The sequence below is a fragment of the Equus quagga genome, unplaced genomic scaffold (genome assembly GCF_021613505.1).
Source record: "Equus quagga isolate Etosha38 unplaced genomic scaffold, UCLA_HA_Equagga_1.0 153_RagTag, whole genome shotgun sequence".
Taxonomy (NCBI): domain Eukaryota; kingdom Metazoa; phylum Chordata; class Mammalia; order Perissodactyla; family Equidae; genus Equus; species Equus quagga.
This window is the reverse complement of record NW_025796915.1, coordinates 859,902-884,508: the sequence shown is the minus strand read 5'-3', so window position 1 is coordinate 884,508 and position 24,607 is coordinate 859,902. Positions and strand designations below refer to the sequence as shown.

Sequence of the window (24,607 nt, the reverse complement as noted above, 5' to 3'; positions counted from 1 at the left end):
CTTTTGTTAGTCTGGGAAAGATTTAATTTCTCCCTCATATCTGAAGGGTATTTTTGCTGGATAGAGTATTCTTGGCTGAAGATTTTTATCCTTTAAAGTTTTGAATATGTCATTCCATTCTCTCCTAGCTTGTAAGGTTTCTGCAGAGAAATCTGCTGAAAGTCTAATAGCAGTTCCTTTGTAGGTTATTTTCTTCTGCCTTGCTGCCCTGAGTATTCTTTCTTTGTCATTCATTTTTGCCAGTTTTACTACTATATGCCTTCCAGTAGGTGTTTTTACATTGACGAATCTAGGAGATCTAAAAGCTTCCTCCACACACATTTCTCTCTCATTCTCTAGATTTGGGAGGTTCTCTGCTGTTATTTCTTTGAGCATCCTTTCTGCTCCATTCTCCTTCTCTTCACCTTCTTGGATACCTATAATTCTTATGTTCCATTTCCTCATTGAGTCAGATATTTCTCGGAGACTTTCTTCATTTCTTTTTAGTCTCAGTTCTCTCTCTTCCTCTGTCAGGAGCCATGTAACATGTCTATCTTCAGTTATGCTGATTTGCTCCTCTATGATGTCCACACGAGCATTCAGAGATTCCGTATTTTGTTTTATCTCTTCCATTGTGTCTTTCATCTCTAGCATTTCTGATTGATTCTTCCTTATAGTTTCGATCTCTTTTGCACAGTAGCTCCTGAACTTGTTGAATTGTTTCTCTATAGTCTCTTTTACCTCATTGAGTTTTTTGACAATAGCTATTCTGAATTCATTGTCATTTAATTTACTTATTTCTGAGTCCTTAGGGCATAATTCTGGGTATTTATTGTTTTCCCTCTGGTCTGGAGTTTTGATGAACTGCTTGATGCTGGAACTATGGGTTTTCCCAATTGTGATATTATTCTGTTGCAGTTACAGCCTGTCGCCACTAGATGGGGGGGCGAGAGCTGCATATTCTAAGCCCTTGGCCTTCAGCTGAGTTGGCGCCACACAGTGCAGGTGGTGGGAGGGTTGTTTTCTTTTGCACACAGTCCAGGTTTCCCAATTATCTCTTGCTATCTGGTCTCCTGGAGTCTTGGCTTGATGAAGTCACCCCACACAAAAGCTTTCACCCTGTTAGAGGGCTTCCCTCTAGGCTGCAAGGGCGCTTGGGAGTCCTGGGTGATCCTGTGGATGTGCCACCCCTCCCTGACTCCTTCCTTCTCGGAGCCTCCCATGGCAGCGATCCCAGTCTCTAGGGGAGGAAGCAAAGTTCTCTCTTACCCCATTCCAGCTCCTCTGAGGGGGGCTCCAGCCTCTCCGCCCTCCGTCTTTTGGCTGCTGTTGGTCTCCAAGGATTCCTGTGGTATTAGGATATTTTCTGTTGGAATATGATTGCTCCTTTTTGTTGTATGTTGGAGGGGAGAGAGTCCCGGGCAAGCTCACTCTGCCATGATGCTGACATCATTCCCATAGCTAATGAAATTTTGCAAATTTTCAAATTTTTAATTTTCAAATTTGTAATTCAAATTTTACAAACAAATGTTTTTTCACACAGGTAAAACATGAAGCATTAGAAATGTTGCAATTTTTAGAGAGCTGTAAAGCACTGCAACGTGATGAGAGTGCCACATATAGTCTGTCATAACCACTCAGCTCTCCATTGTAGCACAAAAGCCACCATAGACAATATGTAAACAAATGAGCCTGGCCATGTTCCAATAGAGCTCTATTTCTAGGCACTGGAATTTGAATTTCACATAATTTTCACCTGTCGCAAAATACTATTCTTTTGATATTTTTTCCAACAATTTAAACATTTAAAAAGCATCCTTAGTTTCAGGACATACAAAAACAGGCACTGGGCTAAATTTGGTGTATGGGCTGTAATTTGCTTACCTTACTTCCCCCATCTATATTTCCATCCTTTTGCCAATACCACATTGTCAGGATTACTGTAGCTTTATATACGTCTTGAAATCAGGTAATCTGAGTCCTCCAACTTGGTTCTTTTTCAAAATTGTTTTGCCTATTCTAGTTCCCCTGCCTTTCTACATACATGTTAGAATCAGTTTGTTGGTTTCTGCAAAAAATCCTACTCAGATTTTTGTTGGAATTACATTGAATCTACAGAGCAATTTGGGGAGAATTGACATCTTAAAAGTATTGAGAGAACTTGGTATATTTCTCCATTTACTTAGGTCTTTGATAACTTTTATCAGTGTTTTGTATTTTTTCTGCATATAGAGTTTAGATTTTGCACATATTTTGTTAAATTTATACCTGTGTATTTCATCTATTTTGGTCAGAGCCATCTTTTTAAAATGCAAATTGGATCATGTTATTTCCCCTGTTTAAAACTCTTCAGTGGGGTCCGCCCAGTGGCATAGTGGTTAAGTTCACACTCTCTGCTTTGGTGGCCTGGGATTCGTGGGTTTAGATCCCAGGTGTGGACCTGCACACCACTCGTCAAGCTGTGCTTTGGCAGCATCCCACATACAAAACAGGGGAATACTGGCACAGATGTTAGCTCAGGGCCATTCTTCCTCACACACACACATATAAAACCCATCAGTGGTTTCCCACTGCTCTTTGGATAAACTCTGTAATCTTTAAAAGCCTAAAAAGCCCTGCATGATCTTGCCCCTGCTCTCCTTTTGAGCCTAATTTTATGCCATTCTTCCCCTTGCTCAAAATGTTCCAGTCTCAGACTAGCAGGAAATGGTTTTATCAGCTAAGGGATATAACTTTTAGAATATCTGAAAGAGTAAATAAATGTTTTCAACCAAATACTTAAAAAAATATATTTTAACCTTATTGAAAAGAGCTCTTCAATGACCTCCAGCAAAGAATGAACTTAGATTTTGGCCAGGTCATTAGGCTCTCTGTGTGGAATTCTTTGATCTTTAAGTCTATACTCCTTCCACTGAAGCAGAGTGCTTTATGAATATTGTTTACATGGAACTTAGCTTTGTATATATTAGCTAAATAAAATATTCTTTCCTTCTTTATAAACATGCTGAAACTTGACAGAAAGGCTGGGTTTCTGACCAAAGCGAGGATCCTGTCACAGTCATTATACATGAGTGAAGTTAAACCTTCCAGCTATTAAAATAGTTCTCACATGTACATGTCTACTGCAAACTTTATTATAACATCCAAGGTAGAAATGTAAGACTATAGTGATGTTCTGTGAGAAGGTCTGCAGCTACATGCCTAAGAGAGCCACAGCATTCATTTAAAAAATAAATAAACCTTAAAACCAGCACGTTTAGTCAACCAATGTTTATTCAGCTCGTTGTGCTAGACATATAGAGATGAATAAATTATAGCCCAGGCCTTAAAGAAGCTCATCAGGCTAGAAAGGAGGCAAGGACCATATCATGAAAACCTAAGGGGCTTGTATTCCATCCTTTAACTTGGAGCTTCCAACACTTCCATGCACATGGAATTACCTGGAGAACTTATTTAAAAATCAGATTCCTGGACTCTTCCCTCAGAGACTGACTAGGTAGGGCTGTGGTGGTTCCGCAGGTGATTCCTATTTAGCTAGCAACCCCTAGTCTGCACACTGACCTTTGAGAGCCAATGTATTAGGTAGGATTGAGCCACAGAATAATTAAGCTAGGTAATAAGATGAACATGTTAGCATTTTAGAATGTTAAATCTGATAGTAGTATAGAATAGCGGAATCACCTGAGAATTCATTAAACTGCAAATTCTGATATAACAGGTCTAGAGTTGGGCCTGAGATACTGCATTTCTAGCAATCTCCCAGACGAGGCTGATACTGATTGTCTGAGGGCCACACTTTGAGTAACAAGGGTAGAGAGGTTGGATTGGAATAGGGTGAGACTACAGGAATTGAGATCAGTTAGCAGCTTACTGCAGGAATCTAGGCAAAAGATGGTGACTATCTGAACTGCCAGCAGTGTTTGGTAATGACAAGAGAGAGTTCTAGTGAAATGTATTAGATAAAATTGGCAAGACTGATTTAGGGATTTAGTCAGATGTACATCTGGACGTGAGGGGAGGGGCGTCAAGAATGGTCTGAAAGTTGAAACTTAGCTATCCAGGTGGATGATAGTGACATTAACTGAAATAGGATAAAGACAGAGGAAGAAGGTGGCCTGGGGGTAGAGGAAGACTGGTTAGCATGGAAAAATTTCTTAGAATTGAGAAAGAGGGTAGCCAGAGGATTGGTTTTGAATGTATTGAATTTGAGGAATCTGTGAGATATCTAAAATGTGAAAGGTGAGTAGAGGAAGAGAAATCCACAATGGACCAAGAAGTCAGACAGTTTGGTTGATAAAAGAAAGAACCGTTTCAGAGGCATTTTCAGGAGGGGAAGTTCACATTATCATTGCCACTGAGATACCAAGAGAAAGATTATATATGGTTTAATGAGAGTGCATAAAATTATGCTTAAAAAACTGACATTCCAAAATGCTGATTGGCTAAAGGGAGTTCATAAAGTGCCCAGGTTAGTTTCTCTCTCTCTCTTAATTTAGAGAAAGATTTAGGAAGGGAGACAGTTTTTTCAAGTCATTTATCGTGGTAGGTCTCACAGTGCCTTTTTCATTCAGATTTTCTTCTTTCTTGCCCATCCTCCCACAGATTGATCACACTTACAAGAGCTGCTATGAAACAGGGGAAGTGAAAACTAACAGATGAAAGTTTTGCCATGCACTGAAAGGAAAGCATCATCTGTGAAGTTCTATTTTTAAAAATGTCTGCTTGTAACACCTTTACCGAACACGTTTGGAAACCTGGTGAATGTAAGAACTGCTTTAAACCTAAAAGCTTGCACCAGCTCCCCGCAGACCCTGAGAAGGCACCCATCACCCATGGCAATGTGAAAACTAATGCCAATCACAGTAATAACCACCGCATCAGGAACACCGGAAATTTCCGGCCTCCTGTGGCTAAAAAGCCCACTATAGCTGTGAAGCCCACTATGATGGTGGCAGATGGACAAAGTATATGTGGTGAGCTTAGTATCCAAGAACACTGCGAGAATAAACCTGTCATCATAGGGTGGAACCGAAACAAGACAGCCTTGAATCAGAAACCACTTAATAATAATAGTGAAGATGATATTGAAGGATTTAGCCATGTTCCTAAGCCTTATAGGCATGATAGCGCAAAGAAGATATCAAATAACAATAATGGACTAACTGAAGTATTGAAGGAGATAGCAGGCTTGGATACCAACCCTCAGATAAGAGGAAATGGAGCAAACTCCAGAGAAACATTCTTAGGAAGAATAAATGATTGCTATAAACGATCACTAGAAAGAAAGCTTCCACCAAGTTGCATGGTGGGTGGGATAAAGGATACTCAAGGCAAGCATGTTATTCTGAGTGGGAGCACAGAAGTGATCAGTAATGAAGGGGGCCGGTTCTGTTACCCAGAGTTTTCTAGTGGCGAGGAGAGTGAGGAAGATGTACTCTTCAGTAACATGGAGGAGGAGCATGAAAGCTGGGATGAGAGTGATGAAGAGCTGTTGGCCATGGAGATTCGCATGAGAGGGCAACCTCGCTTTGCTAACTTTAGGGCAAACACTTTGTCTCCTGTTCGATTCTTTGTGGACAAAAAATGGAATACTGTCCCCCTGCGAAATAAATCTCTACAGAGAATCTGTGCTGTAGACTATGATGACAGTTATGATGAAATCCTGAATGGTTATGAAGAGAATTCTGTGGCCTCCTATGGGCCAGGAAGCATTCAGAGCATGGTATCATCTGACTCCACATCACCAGATTCTTCTTTAACAGAAGAATCACGGTCTGAGACAACCAGTAGTTTATCCCAGAAGATTTGTAATGGGGGAATATCTCCTGGTAACCCAGGAGATTCTAAGGACAGGAAGGAAACTGAGCCCAATTATGAAAGTCTCTCTAGTAATAATCAGGAGGAGGACTCATCACAAGCATCCAAAAGCTCAATAAAAGTTGGAGAGACACACAAAGCAGTACTTGCTCTCCGTTTAGAAGAAAAGGATGGCAAGATTGCTGTACAAACTGAGAAGCGAGAAAGTAAAGCCTCTACAGATATTGCTGGGCAAGCAGTAACCATAAACCTCGTTCCTGTAGAAGAGCAAGCGAAGCCCTACCGAGTTGTGAATCTGGAACAGCCGTTGTGCAAGCCATATACTGTCGTGGACGTGTCAGCAGCCATGGCCAGTGAGCACCTCGAGGGCCCTGTTAACAGTTCTAAGATGAAAAGCTCTTCTACTCCAAACTCTCCAGTGACATCACCTGCATTGACATCAGGACAAATAAGTGCGCATTTCCAAAAATCCAGTGCAATCCAGTACCAGGAAGTATGGACTTCCAGTACCAGTCCACGGCAAAGGATACCTAAGGTGGAATTAATTAGTGGTGGAACTGGACCAAATGTCCCTCCAAGGAAAAACTGTCACAAATCAGCACCTACTTCACCCACAGCTACAAACATTTCATGTAAAACCATCCCTGTTAAGTCACCTAATTTGTCTGAAATAAAATTTAATAGTTATAACAATGCTGGTATGCCACCTTTTCCAATTATCATTCATGATGAGCCAACTTATGCTCGGAGTTCCAAAAACGCTATCAAAGTTCCCATTGTAATCAATCCAAATGCATATGACAATCTAGCCATTTACAAAAGTTTTCTCGGAACAAGTGGAGAACTTTCACTGAAGGAAAGAACCACAAGTATGATAAGCCATACTTATGAAGAAATAGAAACTGAAAGCAAAGTGTCTGATAACACCACTAGCAAACCCACTGAATGTCCCCAAGCTAAAGGATTTTCAAACAGCACAGAGTGTAAAAGGGGTTCAGTGGCTCAGAAGGTTCAGGAGTTTAATAGCTGTCTTAACAGAGGTCAGTCTTCACCACAGAGAAGCTATAGCTCCAGCCACAGCTCCCCAACAAAGATCCAGAGAACCGCTCAAGAACCTGTGGCCAGAACAGAAGGAGCTCAGGAGTACCAGATGGTGGGCAGTGGCAGCAGCACCAGGGAGAAAGCAAGCACAGTGCTTTCTCAGATTGTGGCTTCCATCCAGCCTCCACAGTCTCCTCCAGAAATGCCCCAGTCTGGCCCTAAAGCTTGCAGTGTGGAAGAGCTTTATGCAGTTCCTCCGGATGCTGATGCTGCTAAGAGTACACCCGTTCGGCCCAAATCTCTCTTTACATCTCAGCCCAGTGGTGAGGCTGAAGCACATCAGACCTCAGAAAGCCCTACCACCAAAGTACAGAAAGATCCACTCACAAAGCCAGGCACCACCCCTCCCTCCAAATTAGCGACTAACCCCCAAAATGAGCCACCACCTCCCTTTCCCCCACCACGCTCTACTTCCTCCCCTTACCATGCAAGTAACCTTTTGCAGAGGCATTTCACCAACTGGACCAAGCCAACCAGCCCTACCAGGTCAACAGAAGCTGAGTCAGTTTTGCACTCTGAAGGCAGTAGGCGGGCAGCTGATGCAAAACCTAAACGCTGGATATCATTTAAAAGCTTCTTCCGCCGTCGGAAAACTGATGAGGAGGATGACAAAGAGAAAGACCGAGAGAAAGGGAAACTGGTGGGCCTGGATGGCACAGTCATCCACATGCTGCCACCTCCTCCAGTTCAGCGCCATCACTGGTTCACGGAGGCAAAAGGGGAGTCTAGTGAGAAGCCAGCCATCGTTTTCATGTACAGGTGTGACCCTGCCCAAGGCGAGCTCAGTGTGGATCAGAGCAAGGCTGGGGCAGACCAGTCAGCAGTCACAGAGAAGACGGCAACAGAGGATGGGTTACTACAAGACTCAGAGAAGGAGAAAAAGAGTCATTCTTCTCCATCACAGATTCCTAAAAGAAGTCTCAGGTATGTAAAACAGACTGGCAGAATGTGGGAATTCGTTTTTTTTTAAAGATTTTATTTTTCCTTTTTCTCCCTAAAGCACCCCGAGTACATAGTTGTATATTTTTTAGTTGTGGGTGCTTTTAGTTGTGGCATGTGGGATGCCACCTCAGCGTGGCCTGATGAGTGGTGTCATGTCTGCACCCAGGATCTGAACTGGCGAAAGCTTGGGCTGCCGAAGCAGAGGGCACGAACTTAACTACTCGGCCACAGGGCTGGCCCCTGTGGGAATTTTTTTTTTAACAAATTTTCAAGTGCTAAGTTTTTTACGTCTTTATGTTTGCGTAAGAGCCATTGCACTCAGTGGTCATCATCTTTCTTCATAACTACATTCCAGGATTAGAATATTATTAAATGATCTTATTTCACTGAACAAAGTTTACAGCCCTGGATCTTTAGCCAAAGTAGCCTGCTGCATTCTGATGAAGGCAGAAGGGCTTTAAAATAGAAAAACAAATCAAATACCTTAATAGCAATAAATAATACATTGCTTTGAAATTCTGTGGTAGTGTGAGGAAGAAACAGGATCAAATGAGTAAATGATGGTACTATTCTTTCCTTCACTGTAGATGAAATAAACTCTTCAAGAGGCCAGCCCTGTGGCCTAGTGGTTAAGTTTGACGTGCTCCACTTTGGTAGCCTGGGTTTGGTTCCTAGGCACAGACCTACACCACTCGTCAACAGCCATACTGTGGTGGTGACCCACATACAAAATAGAGGAAGACTGGCACAGATGTTAGCTCAGGGCAAATCTTCCTCAGCAAAAAAACACAAAAAAGCCTCTTCAAGCAATTCTTTTTGACTTCCACCAAGATGTTGTCTCTATATGCATTACTTTATTTTAAGGGAATTTGGTTTTTTTATTGCTATCTCTTTCTGTCCTTCTTTCAAGTATTGTGGAAAAGGGGGAGAGAGGGTCAAGCAGTTTATAGTTATTTAACTGGTGTAAATGGAGAAGTTGCTTATTGAGATTGAGACCCAATGGTGTAATCCTCGATCCAGCTAGGCAGATTGTATACCCACACCAGTTCTCTAGGCATTAGTTTTCTTTAATACTTTAATAACTGTTGTATTGATTACCTACTCTGTGGGCGGCACATCCCAAAATCTATCTCGAATCCATATAACAGCCTGACATATTGGTTGCCTTCTTCAGATGAAGAAAATCAGAGAAGTTACAAATCAGCCAGATTAACACAGCTACTAATTGTCAGAGCCAGAATTCAAATTCTCATCTGTCTCACTCTAAAATTTGTATTCTTCCTATAATGTTGCATTGTTAATGAACAGAAGATCAAATAATTTTATATTTTCACTTCTAATCATTGACATAAACATTTATATTGAGGAAGCTTAAGTTTTTTCTTTCTCATTTGTATTGTAAACAAAATTAATGAACCTCCAGTAAAAACAAGGAACTGTTATCCCAAGTCTGTAACAAATGGGATGATTTCCTTATATCCCCTGTCCTTTTTGTTCTTAAAGATATGACCTGAGTCTTCCATTCAACTGATTGAGTCTTCCTTCCTCTTCACATCTAGTAAGGCTTCTCTCCACCAAAGACGGCAAACTCTGATGATAGAGCAGATTCTCTCACCAGCTTTTCTTCTGAAAAGTATAAATAAAAGTAAAGTAAACACTTAATGCCTTCACTTTCTCTAGCAAAATGTTAGGAAGTTTTATATATAAGCTTTTTACATAGCCCCAAGTGGTTGTCAAAATGCTAACAAGTTACTGTTTTCCTCAAATCCATATAATACCAAAGCAAGTAGAATAGTGGTAATATACTCCTGGAAAGGAATAGTCTTGTCATTGGTAGTTGAAAGTGGATGGTAGAAAATTGTATTCCAGTAGTAATAAAGCACATGTATTGCAGGTTATTTAGGAAAGGAGCAATTTAAACAGCACATGGTAGGAGTTACCTATGAGGGAATGGCAGATAGTTCTTGCAGATCAATAAATCGCTTTATTCCTCATTAAATATGACTGTGGTGTGTTTATCCACATCCTGGAAGGCAAGGCCAAGAAATGATTTGGCCTCTTTTCTGTGGAATAAGACTACTTTGGCCTCATCCCACTATATGTGGGCTTGAGGGCAGCCCAGGCCCTTGGCCCTATACAGCTTATATTTTCACAGATTTGGTTGTACGTTTCTAGGCCTGTACTCAGATCTACGGTTTTAGTCAGTGATTACTTAACATAACTGCAGTAGAGTATTGATTAGAGTCATCAGGTTATATGTAAAGGTTTAATTCCAGAACCAGCAGTTTATCCTCATGTGGTGCCTCTATAATGGTGACTTGTTAATAGCAGGGAGAAAGGCTTGCCTGAAAAGGACAAACTGATGATAGCGATGCGCACTGATCAGCTCGCGACCCCTACTCCAGTTATCATGGAGTGAAATAGCCTCGGGAAGAAGCCATTGGCCTTTCTGTGTTGCTGGCACGTCTATATCAGAGATGTCCTGTTCCTCTGACTTCCTAGTGGGAAGGGAGTTCCCCACCCCCCTACCCTGGATGCTCCACATGAACCTGTCCCAATCCCACTCCACAGTGGTACAGGCAGAAATTTTGCTGGGAGGAGTGTGGATCAGAGCCTGGTGATGTTCTGTAGTGCCTTGCTGCCCAGATCCCATTTGGTTTGATTTATTCGATATCCATTTACTGAGTACTTGCTGTAATCCTCAGGCCCTGCTATATTAGTTAACTTGGGCTGCCGTAACAAAATACCACAGACTGAATGGCTTAAACAGCAGAAATTTATTTTCTCACAGTTTTAGAGGCCAGGAGTCCAAGATCAAGATTCCAGCTGATTTGGTTTCTGGTAAGGAATCTCTTCCTGGCTTACAGGTGGCTGCCTCCTCGCTATGTCCTCACTTTCCTCAGTGGGTGTATGCAGAAAGGGAGAGATTGAGACCAAGCTCTCTGGTATCTCTTATAAGAACACTAATCCTATAAGACAGGGTCCCACCTTTATGACCTTATTTAATCTGTTTCCTTAGAGGCCTCCATCTTCAAATACAGCTACACTGGGAGTTAGGGATTCAACATATGAATTTTGGGGGGACACAGACACTCCATAACACATGCCATGGGTCTTCAGAGAAGGAAGAGCCCCTGTGAACAGTGAGACATGGGTAATGTAAGATTTGAATAGTCTTTAATGACTGGCTGAAAATTTGAAATAAGGATGGAAACATACACTGCAGCCTCATTGTGAGGGGCTTTGAAGACCTGCAGGTAGTCTGGACCTGACCTTGACAGGTCACAGGATCTAAGGATTATGTAGAACAGAGGAACTGCAGAACAAAGATATTTCAGGAAGAGTCCCCTGGCAGGGTGGGTAGAAGGTACAGGTTCTATGGTCCCTCTTGTAGCAGCTTTCTCAGTCTTTGAAGCCTGCCTTTTGTGCTCACCTCTGTCCTCTCTTGATACAAAGAACTGAGATAGTGGGGCACGCTGCAAGACTTGACTTATTGCTGGTGTCACAGATGTCATTTCTTCATCCAGCCAGGTCTTCTAATAAAAATCATAAATGTGTTGACCGTAAACAAATAGACAACCAATTATTTCTCCAGCAAAAATGGGTTTTTTGGGGATCAACAGAGAATTGTGATTCAGGATCTGCAACCATGGCAAGCCACCTACAAGTTCTGAGCAACAAGGGGAGGGGAAACTCTTTTATAGAGGGGAAGGGGAAGTTGGGAAGGCTATTGTAAACAAATAGTCCATTGGAGGGATTGAGAGTTTGAAGTATAGTGGCTTTTCATTGGCTGAGTTGCGACTATATCTATTGGCTGAGCTCTTGGGCAAGAAGAAGTCTTTCTTCTTCCTTTTGGGCTCTGCTATCTTTGTAGGGCATGAGAGCTCCCCCTCTGCCCTCCCAACTCCATTTTAAATGAGGTTTCTGTTTATTAGTTTTCACTAATGTCATACTAGGCCAAATCCTTATTTCCTAACATTTTGTGAGTTTGTGTAATTGTATTCTAAGAATAAACCTCTGAAGGTAAGGATTGGTCCCAAAGCACCATTATGAATCTCTCATCTCTGACTACTTAAATTATTTTATTTCCCCTTTTCAGCTATTTCACTTCTGAGCAATGATGCCCCTTAAAATTTTCCTACTCACTTTTTACACTTTGCTCCATTTATACTTACTACCCTGTTCTCTCTGTGGGGAGGGAGGCAGTGAAAAATAGTTTCTCAAAGTGTGGACCTAGGACCAACTGCATCAGAATCACCTAGGTGTTTGTATAAATGCAGATTCCTGGGCCATAGCCCAGAGCTGTAAAATCAGTCCCAGAGGTGGGAGCCGCAAATCTACATCTTTAATGAGTGCCCAAGGTAATTGTCTGATGACAATTGGTATAGTATTTTAGAATACAGACTTTGAAGTCACTCAGACCTGAATTTGAATCCTGCTCTCTCCACTTATTAGCTCTACCATCTTGGACATCTTGAGCTCTGCTTCTGTTTCCTCATCTGTAAACTGAGAGGCAGAATAATCTATCTGTTTAGAGCACAGACTCTAGAGCTGAACTGCTGGGTTTGAATCTCAGCTCCACCAGTTACTTGCCACGCTACCTGAGGCAAATGACTTAACTTCCCCGGGCTACGATTTCTTCATTTGTGAATCAGAGATAATAACCTGCCTCGTAGGTTGTTGTGAGATTTAAAACAATTTATGTAAAGTGTTAGAAGGCAGGGTGTGATTTTTTTTTCCCCCACCTCCAGGACATATTTGACATGTCTGGAGACTGTTTGGTTGTCACAACTGGGGAAGCAGGGAGTGGTTCCAACACCTACTGGGTAGAGGCAAGAGATGCTAGTGTGATCCTGCTATGCACAGGACAGCCCTCCACAACAAAGAATTATCTGGTCCAAAATGTCAATAGTGCCAATTTCGAGAAACATGGCTTAGAACAGGCACATAATAAGCACTGTGTACATTTGGGCTACCATTGTTGTTTACTATTGTGAGAATAACAAGCCTTACTCAAGTATTATTGTTAGGAAATATATATTTAAGCATAGTACCTAGCACTCATCAAATTTAGAGGTAGTGTTTGTGGTGATTATTATTAAGAAGCCAATATCTGTAAACACAGTCTTTTTATATAGAGCAGATCCTATTTAAAGAAGTCATGTAAATAATGTAATGTAAATAATGTAAATAATGACTTTGTAAATGTAAATAATGTAAATAATGACTGTAATGTAAATAATGTAACGTAATGTAAATAATGACTTTGTTTAACATATTTCAAAAGTAGAACACATCTATAATCATTAATACCTCACATTTCAATAATAGCTTTATTCTTTTCAAAGCACTTTTCTTCATCTTCATAATCAAGCATTTATTGTTGCATCTTTACAGTACACCAAGCTTGCCTGGTGGTACCAGTGTGGTGGAAAGAATATGGATGTTCGAGTTGGATAGTATCAAATGCAGATCCTGACTATACCACCTAAGTACCTGTGTAATCTCAGGCAATTCATTTCACTTCTTTCAGTCTCAGTTTCCCCATCTGTAAAATGAGAATAATTGCATCTACTTCCTGAGGTGTTTTTGTGAATTAAATGGAAGGTGTGTGGCTTGTGCAATGTCAAGTACGAGTAGGTTCTGAGCAATTTTAGTTCCCATTCTCTCCCTACATCCAGGCCCTCAGTGAGCCCGCAGTGTTTTTGGAGAGTCTAGGGTACATAATCATCTACCTCCTCTGATGCAAAGGCAGCCAGGCAGCTGAGGGAGATTATGGGGAAAGTGGGAAAAGGTGTAGTGACTTGTTTCTCTAGTACTTCTGGGCATGCAGAAGAAGTCCAGATCCCTAGAAAAGCTCTTTCATACCCTACCTGGGTCAGTCCTGTTGGAGAGGCTTGTAGGTATTTTCTTCTAATGTCTTGCTTTTTCAGGAAATATCCATCAATATCTCACCCCTTTCTTTAGAAATGAGCTAAGGCCAAAATGGTGATGCAGACACATTCCTTCTGTTACCACCTACAAACATAGGTTCTTTACCCGCGACACAAGAGGGGCCAAATAAAAACTAGAATACCAGGCTTATGGCAAGGAAAGGGTTTTTATTTCAGGTGATATCAGCCAGGAGATGAGAGCAAGCCTTCAAATTTGTCTCGTTTCATATCTCCCCAAAAGAGGGGAGGCAAGGGGTTTTAGAGGTTTGTGAGGAATGTAGCTGTTTGTAGATGGCAGGGGGGAGTCAGGGCCCTTGCTGGTCAAAGCTTTCCCGCCAGCCTGCACTTGGCCTTGGGACACTACTTACAGGGAGGAGGAGGAAGAGATGATATGAAATCCAGGTGGTTGTCCTTGGCTGTTTGTCTCCATGGCGGATAGTAGATTCTGGAACCAGTAAGCCAGGGAGTTAACAGAGGAAGAGTGCTTTGGTTTTAACCCCATATATCCTGGGTTTAATGTAGGGGAACTGATATCAGAGCCAGCATTAATTCTGCCCTATTTTATGTTCATTTCTCAATCTTGAAGGATTTGGGGCAATGACCAATTTAGCTACTTCCTGCTGAATAAGGGCATAGGTTGTTTTATCTTGTTGAGCCAGCCTTTTCATAAGGCAGTGATGCAGGTGGGCTTTCAAAGTTAGGTCTGTGTTGCATAAGTAAGTAACCAGTTATTTAATAAGAAGCATTTCTAGAGAAACAAAAAGAAAAAACAAGGTCAATGGTTGGAGCAAATCATAAACCAGTTCCTGAGCCCAGGGGGCAGCCAATCAAGATTCCTAAAAGTGAGGGTCAAAGCATCTTTTGCAGTTTAAAATGTCTTGATGGTGTCATCAGGCATTCAGGTAGCTTTCTGAGTGGCTTACACAGCAGCAGGCATGAATCTGTCTTAAGTTTACATCAAGTGCTCCAGCTTCAGTTTTTAAGGCTTCAGGAAAAAGGGCAGGTTCAGTTCTCAGTGATTCCAAATGAAAATGATAGAAAAAAATGGAAACATTAGTTTGGAGATTTGTTATTTGAGATATTTCAGGAGACTGGAAGAATTCAGGATCCAGTCCAGTTTACAGATATAAAACAAAAACCTCAAAGACAATTAATGGAATTAGAATATAATATCCATGAATGTGTATTATAGTTTCTATTGAAACATAATTTTTCTCTCTAAAATCACCCTCATTTTTAGCAAAAATACTAGTTGTAAAATAAGTTTAGTTTTAATAAATTTGGCCCAATTGTTTACATAAGTACAGTAAGAATAGCAGTTGATCATATAGGTTCTTTTGAATCTGCTTTGCTGGAACTTTTTACAAGGAATCTCAGATTGAACTTTAAAGGCCTCTCAAGGCCAGGAAAGCCAGACCAAGAACTTGTCATCAGATTTTGCCTGCAATACCTACAAATTTGGGTGAATTCCTCTCTTTGAGAGGTTTCCCAAAATATTGAGGTTCCTTGCACCTGCCAGGGGGAGTGACATTCTTTACTCAACCTTACCAGGTTACTGGGAACCCATAAGCAAGGTACTAGGCCAATATTTCCAACTGGCTTTACTCCAGAAAGTCAACCTTTATTTTTCAAAAGCTGTCTTGTCATATCTAAGCCTGTTGGTTTTTTTTTAAATATGACATTCCAGTCAAAGCCTTGGTAATATAACTAGTGTTTCCAATTGTGTCCTGTTATAAGACAAACAGATTCTTATTGAACTTATGCAGACAACTATATAGCCATGAAAATAAGAATACTTACTCTTTAAGAATTTCCAAATTCTGGAGGGATCAGGTAGGGAGAAAAAGATAAATGTTTCGATTTTGTTTACAAATGTATGATTTTATCAAATTGCTATAAATCATAGTTAGCACAAGAGAAAAGAGGCAATGATTTTTTTAAATCTGAGGAAACAAAACACAAAACGTTTTTAAAAATCAGTAATATTTTAAACAAGAAGTCATAAAAATTATAATCATCTTCATCAGTTCATTTAGTCCTGTGTAATAGATTTTTTATCTTAATCTTCTCTTGGTAGTTTTATGAGGTCATCAGTTTCTCCATTAGAGTTCTGTAATTTATCTAGCTCAGTTTATAATCTGAAAGTTTATCATAAATCTGTATTTTAGAGCAGGTGTCAGTCTTTTCCATGAACTTTTCTGAAGGTGAAACATATTTGCAAAAACATCAGAGTAAAACAACTGTCCATAAATAACAAAAGACTTAAAAATGACAATTGACAAAGATACTTGACTATTTCTGTGACATATAACACTTTGAAATAACCAGAATTAAGACTGATAACTAGAACAGATCAGAGTTTTAGTAATGTTATACAGCCTTTAAAACATTTTTATCAATAACATTTACCCATACAATATCATAGGTCCCCATGTTTAATTATCACTTTCACCACGGTGACAGTTAAAGAATTTTAGGTGAACGCAGAGAATTAAATAGCTATAAGAAGAACTTCGGCATCTCTGATTAAGGACCTGATAAAAACAATATAGGATATTTATTTTGATAAAACATAAAATCTTTATTCTTCTGGTAGACTCCTCAAAGAAAAAAAATCTTTCATATTTTTGTTTTTACCAATAGCAGACTAAAAGTTTAGGAAAATTATCTTTTTAAGAAAGAGAAGACCAAGTTTTAATTTTGTACCAGATTACATTAAAATTTATTTACAGAATTAAATTTATTTTAATCTCAGCCAACTTGACCATACATAAAACTCTTAGGGGTTTTACTTTCATAAACCTTTTGTCACTTATTTTTTACATTCAGAATTTGTCCCAGGTTTCCTTTCTTCCCTTCAAGTACTTTAGGACAAATTTATCTTTTTTTAACCCAAGAAGCAAAAATACTTTTATTTTTATACCTTGTTACTGAAAACATATATTTTATTTTCCTTGTATACAAATATTTTTTCCTTAATTTTTAGTAGCTTTAATTTCATATATTAATTAGAATTTTTAACTCTTAGAAACCTTAAATTCTAAGTAAAAACCGACTAGGCAATTATAAACTTTTTTTTACATTAGCATTCTGAGGCTTGACAAATTTACAAATACCTTTGATAATTTTTAGAAACGTTACTTTATAGTAATAAAACACAGATGTGTTTATTGATAGACCCAAATGCTTTTTAGTTTTTCTGTAATAAGCCAAAAGTAGATAAACTTAGACATGTTCAGCAATAATAATGTTTCAGTATTCCATCCTACCCAAAAATGACCCAGATATTCAACAGATTTTGTTATTTAACTTAACATAGTAAAACTCTAATGTTTTAGGTTACCAAAAAGATTTTGGAAGCTGTTTTTTAAGTATACAGACCATAAAACACAATTATTATACTCAAAAACTTTTACCCATTTTTATCTATTTAAATTATTTGTTTTTAGGAATCATGTTTAGATTACTCTCAAAGACTTTGTGTGACATCAAAGCAATTAACCATCATCTTAAATTGTTTTAAGTACATATAGCATAACACATAATTATTGTTAAAAAATTTCTCCAAAAACATTTATCCTTTTACATTTAGTTTACCTGTTCTCAACAATTATGTTTAGATCGTCTACGAAAACCTCATGAGACATTAAACAAAATCAGCTATTATTCTAAGTTATTGTTCTTATTGACAAATTTTGTAACAGAGAGAACATGAGCTTGTTTGACCAGTAAACCCAGGCTGTATGTCTGCCTTATATCCAATGCTGATAACTTTGAGGACATACCTATTTTAAATCAAACCAGCAAACTTAAACAGGCTTTTATTTACCAAAGATCATTTTATATTATGTTAAGCAACTTTGTCTTTTAGAATTTTCTGTATGTTAATCAAAGACTGGATTCCATTGTGAGAGATTTTGAATCCTCTCTTTTAGGGGTGACCTCTAAGGTGGACTCATCTGAAACAGAGGTTCCCCAGAATGGCCATTACAATTTCAAATTATCTCAAAGGTTTACTTGTTTTCACTTGCTTAATTTTAGATCAGGAATTTGAGGGGAGTTGAAGTGGCAAATTTCACCGAGAGAAGAGCGAGAAGCAGCAGATTTGGCTTCTGCTGATAGCATGTTTAATTATTTAATTATTTTCTCTTAAAGAGGCAGTAAAATATTTCTGATTTTATTTAGAAGCCTCAAAAAATTAAAATAGGCTTCCTGTTGTTGTAGCTGGCTTTTTCCAATTGCATACATCAGTTTGGGTAAACTGAAATTGCCCCATTTTGGCTATTTTAAAGTGAGATCTCCCCTAGCATGTTTAATCAACATCGCCTAAAGGGTGGATTTATACGCTTTTACAATATCAGGTAGGGGAAACATTCCCCAGAGACATAATGTTTATCTCCACAACATAATTTATGATATAGTCGGGCAAAAGAGATGTAATTATTTTACATATAGCCCATTTAGATATACCAATTTTTACAAACCTTTATCTTAATTTTCTTAACTCTTATACTTCTACTTATAACTTGTATTAGAATTCCATTAACAAGTTTCAGTATTACAATATGGTATAGGAGAAGCATTCCCAGTTAGACATAACATTTATTCCCAAGGAAAACATCCAGGCAAAGTTGACATAACCTCTTCATATAATATTAGCTTAAACACTTTAATCTTTCTAGTTTTACCAACTTTAGCAGCTTAACTGTTGCCCCAAACAATTGTTAGTCAGGTTTCTCACTCTGATTTTTGCCTCCTGACCTTTTCGGTTTTTTCAAACTGGGATGAATAGAACAGGTTTGTCTGATGTCCTTTAATGTTGGGGGGCCAATACGGGGTGACTTTAGCCCATCCAGCCTTAGGCAGTGTTTCATTAAAACCTTTGTTTTAACTTTATGTCTGCTCTATTTACCCCATTTTCCTTTTTAGTAACCAGTTAAAGATTTCCATCCTGTTGGGATGAGTCCTATGACTCTTCCCTTTCTGATTTCTCGTTGTTAACTTAATGTTTTCATTAGCATCTATAAGACCACGAGAAGAAGCTGAGACCCCCAAGTTTGATTAAGGTTTTAAGACTAGTCACTGTATTTTCCTTTTAATTTGGTCTTTGCATAGGTACCAATAAAACAGCTGTTTATGACGAGAGCTCTCTAAAAATTTTCCAGCTTAAGGATTCATTGTCTGGCCATGTTCTCTCCAGAGTTAAAAGAATATTGCAGCCATGCAGTGTTACAAAAGAAAATCATCCCTTTTAGACATTGGCTTATGACTATAATTAGATCATCTACTCAGAATTAGCCCCAAATGGACTCTGCTTGGGGACAGACAGCATGTTTCCCTTTCCAATACACAGAGACAGACACACAGATCAAGACCCAGAAAAGCCAGACACCAGTGAACCAGTCCCCAGATTAAGGGTAGAAAATCCTACAACTGTTCCCACTCTGAATGTGTGCCCAGATGGCCCCTCCACGAACAGAAAGGACCCCAGATGGCCTCTCTGCAAACAGAAAGGGCCCCAGATAGCCCCTCCATGAATGGAAGGGACCCCAGAGGAGGGGAGGGAAGTTCATGGCCCTCCCTGAGGCAACTTACCCTATTTCAGAGTTCGTCGACTCACCAGAATGGAGAACAAACAAACACAAATCTAGAGCCTGTTTCATTGCCATAAGAAAATGTGCCCAGGGTCAGTGGTGCCAAGCCAGATGGAAAGTACTGTGGACAGTCCCTAGGGCAAATCACCTAGGCAGCTGCTGGCCTGCTTCCTAGGAAATCCCTGTCAGTCTGGGGCCGCAGAGCTACAGGCAAGAGCCTCCTGGCTGGCTCACCAGGTTGTTACCGCCTACAAACATAGGTTCTTTACCCGCGACACAAGAGGGGCCAAATAACAACTGGAACACCAGACTTATGGCAAGGAAAGGGTTTTTATTTCAGGTGATATCAGCCGGGAGATGAGAGTGAGCACTCAAATTTGTCTCATTTCATCTTGTCTCCCCAAAAGAGGGGAGGTAAGGGGTTTTAAAGGTTTGTGAGGAATGTGGCTGTTTGCAGATGTGTGTGTGTGTGTGTGTGTGTGGCGGGGAGGGGAGGGGATGGAGTCAGTGGCCTTGCTGGTCTGAGCTTTCCCACCAGCCTGTGTTCGGCCTTTCGAGACTGTTTGCAGGGAGGAGGAGATGATATGGAATCCAGGTGGTTATCCTTGGCTGTTTATCTCCATGGCAGATAGTGGATTCTGGAGCTAGGGATCCAGGGAGTAAGCAGGGAAAGAGTGCTTTGGTTTTAACCCCATATATGCTGGGTTTAATGTAGAGGAACTGATATCAGGGTCAGCATCACTTCCATACCTCTGTTATTGGGAAGGGCAGTCTTATTTTATTGCTCTTTTCCAAGATTAATTTATCTTTTCTGTTAATTTGCACAGATGCCATTCTGACTTTGTATTTCATAGGATTTTAAAACTGATTTTTCTTAGTATTATGAAGGCAGCAGTGACTTACAGTGGCCTGTGTTTTTATCTACTTTGCTGTCTTGCAGTCTGGTGCCTTGAAGATACATTTAATTTGCTATTCACATCTGTTAAAAAAAAAAAAAAAGAAACTGTGGAGTGCCTGAAAATTAGAGTCTATTCAAGACCTTGCGCGTGGCTGCCAGTCTCCCCTTTCTGAGACCTAGCTGCTTCATTCATACCAGTAAGAGCTACCTTTGTTTGACCAGACTATGTTAGACGTATTAGCAAGCACTCATCAGATCTCAGTTAAAAGTTAATCTCAGTTCAGGATAATAAGTTTGAAGTTTTCAGTTAAACACTACAGAAGGCTTAGTGGAAAATTGAAGACACTAAGATAGTGATCAATGGGCACAATACTTTTCTACCTGAGAATGCCAGTAATTGGAAAATGTAGCAAAATCAAGTTGATGACCTGGAAACTAAGATAGGGTTAAGAAATGTCACATTGGTGGGGGGTCCTAGAGGTAAAGAGACAGAAAGCAATGGAGTTTTCCCTCCTTCCAAAAGATTAAAGGTTTGGGATTTGATAACTTTGAACTCTCTTCCTCACGTGTCACTGCACATCCCATTTCTGCAAAAGTCCATCATCCCCAGCAACCCCAGAAATAAGCAGCTCTGGAAACCAATAACAAAGTCATGAAATGCTATTTCTCATGTGCTTTGATCTGATTTTTAGGGGTAAAAGGAGGTCTTTAAAATCACACGTTTGTTTTTTGGCTGTCTTGGGCAACTAGAGACAGCTGTAGCTGATCACGAGAGCTGGCAAATGGGAATTTAGAAAACCATTTGCCCCAAGAGGCAGATATCTTGTATAGAAGGCTGATTTCATTGACCATCCCTTCTGAAGCTGAATGAAGGTGGTTGAATTTGAAGATAAAGTTGAACTGAAATTCTGGAAATACTTGGATACATAAAGGCCTTTAATTTGTTCTAATGTAGAATTTGATTTGCCTTTTTTAAAAAGTACATTCAAGGGGCTGGCCCCGTGGCCAAGTGGTTAAGTTTGTACACTCCAATGCGGTGGCCCAGGGTTTCCCCCGTTCGGATCCTAGGCGTGGACATGGCACCACTCATCAAGCCATGCTGAGGTGGCATCCCACATGCCACAACTAGAAGGGCCCACAACTAAGAATATACAACTATGTACCAGGCGGCTTTGGGGAGAAAAGGGAAATAAATACAATCTTTTAAAAAAAGAACTTTAAAAAAAAAAAAGTACATTCAGGTATTATCAGAATTTTTACAGAAATCTATCTTGAACAAGTTTTCCAGGGTTAAAAAAAAGGATTATTTCATTTGATGGTGTAATGCTTAATCCTACCACCTGGGTAAACCAAGTGAGCTTCCTGTAGAAGATTGCTTCCGCAGCTTTGAATTATGTATGAATATTGCAGACTCATGAGATATAACCTTACCAAGGGATTCGTTTGTATAACAGGCAATCTGTAACAATGTTACTGTTTCCTTTGAACACCTTAAGTTCATTCCCCATGTAAAGAAAATGAGATGTCTTTGTGGAGATCGTGACATGATTTTTTAAGCATCAGGTCAGATATACCAAATCTCAATTAAAAACTGGTCATTAATGAAAAACTGGTTGAAGAATTTGAGGTACAGGCAAACGTGTGTTGTCTTCCATCATGAAAGAAGAACAAATGCTGAGAGTCCAGAAAAAGAGCAGCTTAAGTCAGAGTTTGACCCAACTTGATGATCAAGTACTTAGATGTCAGTGCCACAGTTATTGCAGACATTCTGCATTGCATTATAGAGCTACGGATTGTTTCAACATGAGTTTAAATAGAAGAAATAGAAAAGCCATAACTTCCTCTTTGTGGGCCATTTATCAGTTAACAATTCTGTTTTATAGGAATTGAATATCAAATTGTACTTACCCTGAAAAAAAATCTAGTTACCCTCATCATCATTTGCTATTAAGATGTACTGAGATATAGTGTATTAAATAGATTTCCTGTCATTTTATTTTAAAGAATTTTTTACCACCTGTCTCATAGATGAAATGGGGGAAATCTTCATTTTCTTCGTTATCTCCTTCCTGATGTTGTCACCTAGTTTGTACAGAAGATAAAAGTAATAGGGAAATAGAACCTGAGTTCTCTGATTGGAATTTTGTTGTTTTCTCCATTACCTTAAACATTTCCCAATGAAATAGTGGTGGTGAACCATTTTGTTAGGAGATATAGCCTGTATTTGGAAAGTGTCATTTTACTATTTGGGAAGGTTTTCTGATTTTATATCTAAATATGAAACATTTAAAAAAATCAATGGTCAAAAATTACAGTCACTTATAAAATTAATATGCGTAAGATTAATTGTAAGATTTTACGTCCTTTTTTCTTTCTGGACTATTTGTCTATTTCTACATGGTGACTGAGTCAACCTTCTCTGATGCTGTTCTCGATTCTTTTTCATTTTCTAGTCACAGCATGTTCCCACATCTAAGCTTGGACTCTCAAAACCTCTCCCTTTGTCTCTGTATCTCTCTCTCACCATTTTAATCATACAAGGAGCTGTTCTTCCCTCAAGCATCAAGACGTGACATATCATTGATGCATTTTTAAAAATTCTTCCTTTTAGACACCTCTGTCACTGTAAGTGCAGATTAAACATCTTAACATCCATTTGCAAATCTGTGTGATTCTACTTTCAACTCTCTTTGCATAGTCCTTTATAGTTGACAGTTATTTTAATTGGTGATTTAATATACCAGTGTACTTATTTAAAATGTGCTTATGAAAATTAATCTTTATGTAGAATATAGGTTGTGCTGCCCTGGTCCTCACAGAGTTAATAAAACTAGCTTTCACTTTGCTTAGCTCTGTAAAGGTAACTTGGCACATTTCCCAGACCAAACCCCTAAGGTAAAGGTCAAGGTACAGCGGATGGTATTAAGGTGCAGAATTCGAGCCTCTCATATCTTGCCCAACTTGTAGTCCTCCTGAACTCAGTGGGTTCTCTGGTTCATCAGAGCTTCAGAACATGATTACCAGACTGAAGAAGGCCCTGTAGAATATCCTTTAATGGGAAATTGTGTGAGTGAGTACAGTGGGTGAGTTTTAATATTTCTTGCTTCTTAGCATCCTTATGTTGTTTTGAGAAGCCTTTAAGAGGACGGAGCTGTGTTTCATTTATGTGGGAACAGGCCCGGGGAATTTCTCACAGGTTGATAGCAGCAACTCTTTCTGTGGTTTTCACAGTAGCTGAGGCTTGTTGTAAATAGCCCAATCCCTGGGAGAAAAACAGACACCTAAGGATAGAGTCATGGTTTCTCAACCAGCCTTCCCTAATCCTTTTTGACAAATGGAAAGGAGAGCTTTCTTTTAGTACTAACGAGGAGATTGGGGGAAGAAAGAGAAAACGCAAGAGCAAGGCTACAGAGATTAGGAGGCTAAAAACAGCTTTTTAGGAAACCCCTTAAATTGACTCTAGATTAAGAAGAGAATGTCTAGAGATTTAATGTTTTTCCTGCCGAGGGGGATTGATATTTTTAAATCACTTTATATTTCTTGCTTTGAAATCAGAAATGGCTTATATTAACTTTTGCCCAGCAAAGATCGTTTTCCCTCTCCTGAAACGTGTTGATAACTATTCTGTGATCTACAATCCTGACACTAAGTGGTGTCTGAGAGTGTCTCAGAAGTGTCACTTTGCTTTGTCTTTGCTAATGCATGGAAATAGAGCCCCTTGTTACTTTGATTTTATGATGGTCCATATTATGAGAAACCAGCTTTTTCGGAGCCCATCCTTTTGGGTTGATGACTTAGGGCAGCCAGTTATGAAAAGGCAGCACACTTTGCTGTGCGGGGCCTCCTTTACATAAACCATCCTGTTGAGTGCTCCTGGAGTGATTCCTTCCCACCTTTCTTCTATCCCTGAGAGCTGGATCCCATAAAGAAACCTCCAGCGCATTGCTCACTCCCAATATAGAGATACCTCTGGCTCTGCCAGCTTTGAAATAATATTTTTGAAGTTGTATATCCAGCGGACTTCAAAGCTTATTTTTTTGCTCAGGCACATGCATAATTTCCATGATGAAAGGTTAAGAAGGTACTCCTCCTCCTCCAGATTCTACTCCTCAAATCCAGAGGTGATATATGTTCTGATGATACACAAAGTGCTTCTTTTAAAGAAACTTGTGTCACCATGACTCGCTGCCAGTTGAAAATCCAGAAATAACGTGTAATAGTATATGTTTTCTTCTTTTTCTTTGCCCATTAAAAAAAAAAAGAGCTGACAATTGTGTGACAGTCTAGGAACACATTCGTGGACTAGAAACCATTAAAGATGCCTGATTTTGAGTTTATTTCAT

General features: G+C 39.5%; 1 protein-coding gene across 9 annotated transcripts in view; it reads left to right on the top strand.

Moving 5' to 3' along the window:
- LOC124233076 (inactive tyrosine-protein kinase PEAK1-like) overlaps positions 1–24,607 on the top strand; it is a 294,861-nt gene that overhangs the window by 227,348 nt on the left and 42,906 nt on the right. For all 9 annotated transcript variants that reach the window (XM_046650173.1, XM_046650164.1, XM_046650166.1 and 6 more), the window contains one exon: positions 4,582–7,821. In XM_046650173.1, coding sequence (XP_046506129.1) covers positions 4,694–7,821 — 3,128 coding nt within the window. In that variant the 5' untranslated portion in view covers positions 4,582–4,693. The remainder of the gene's footprint in view (positions 1–4,581; positions 7,822–24,607) is intronic.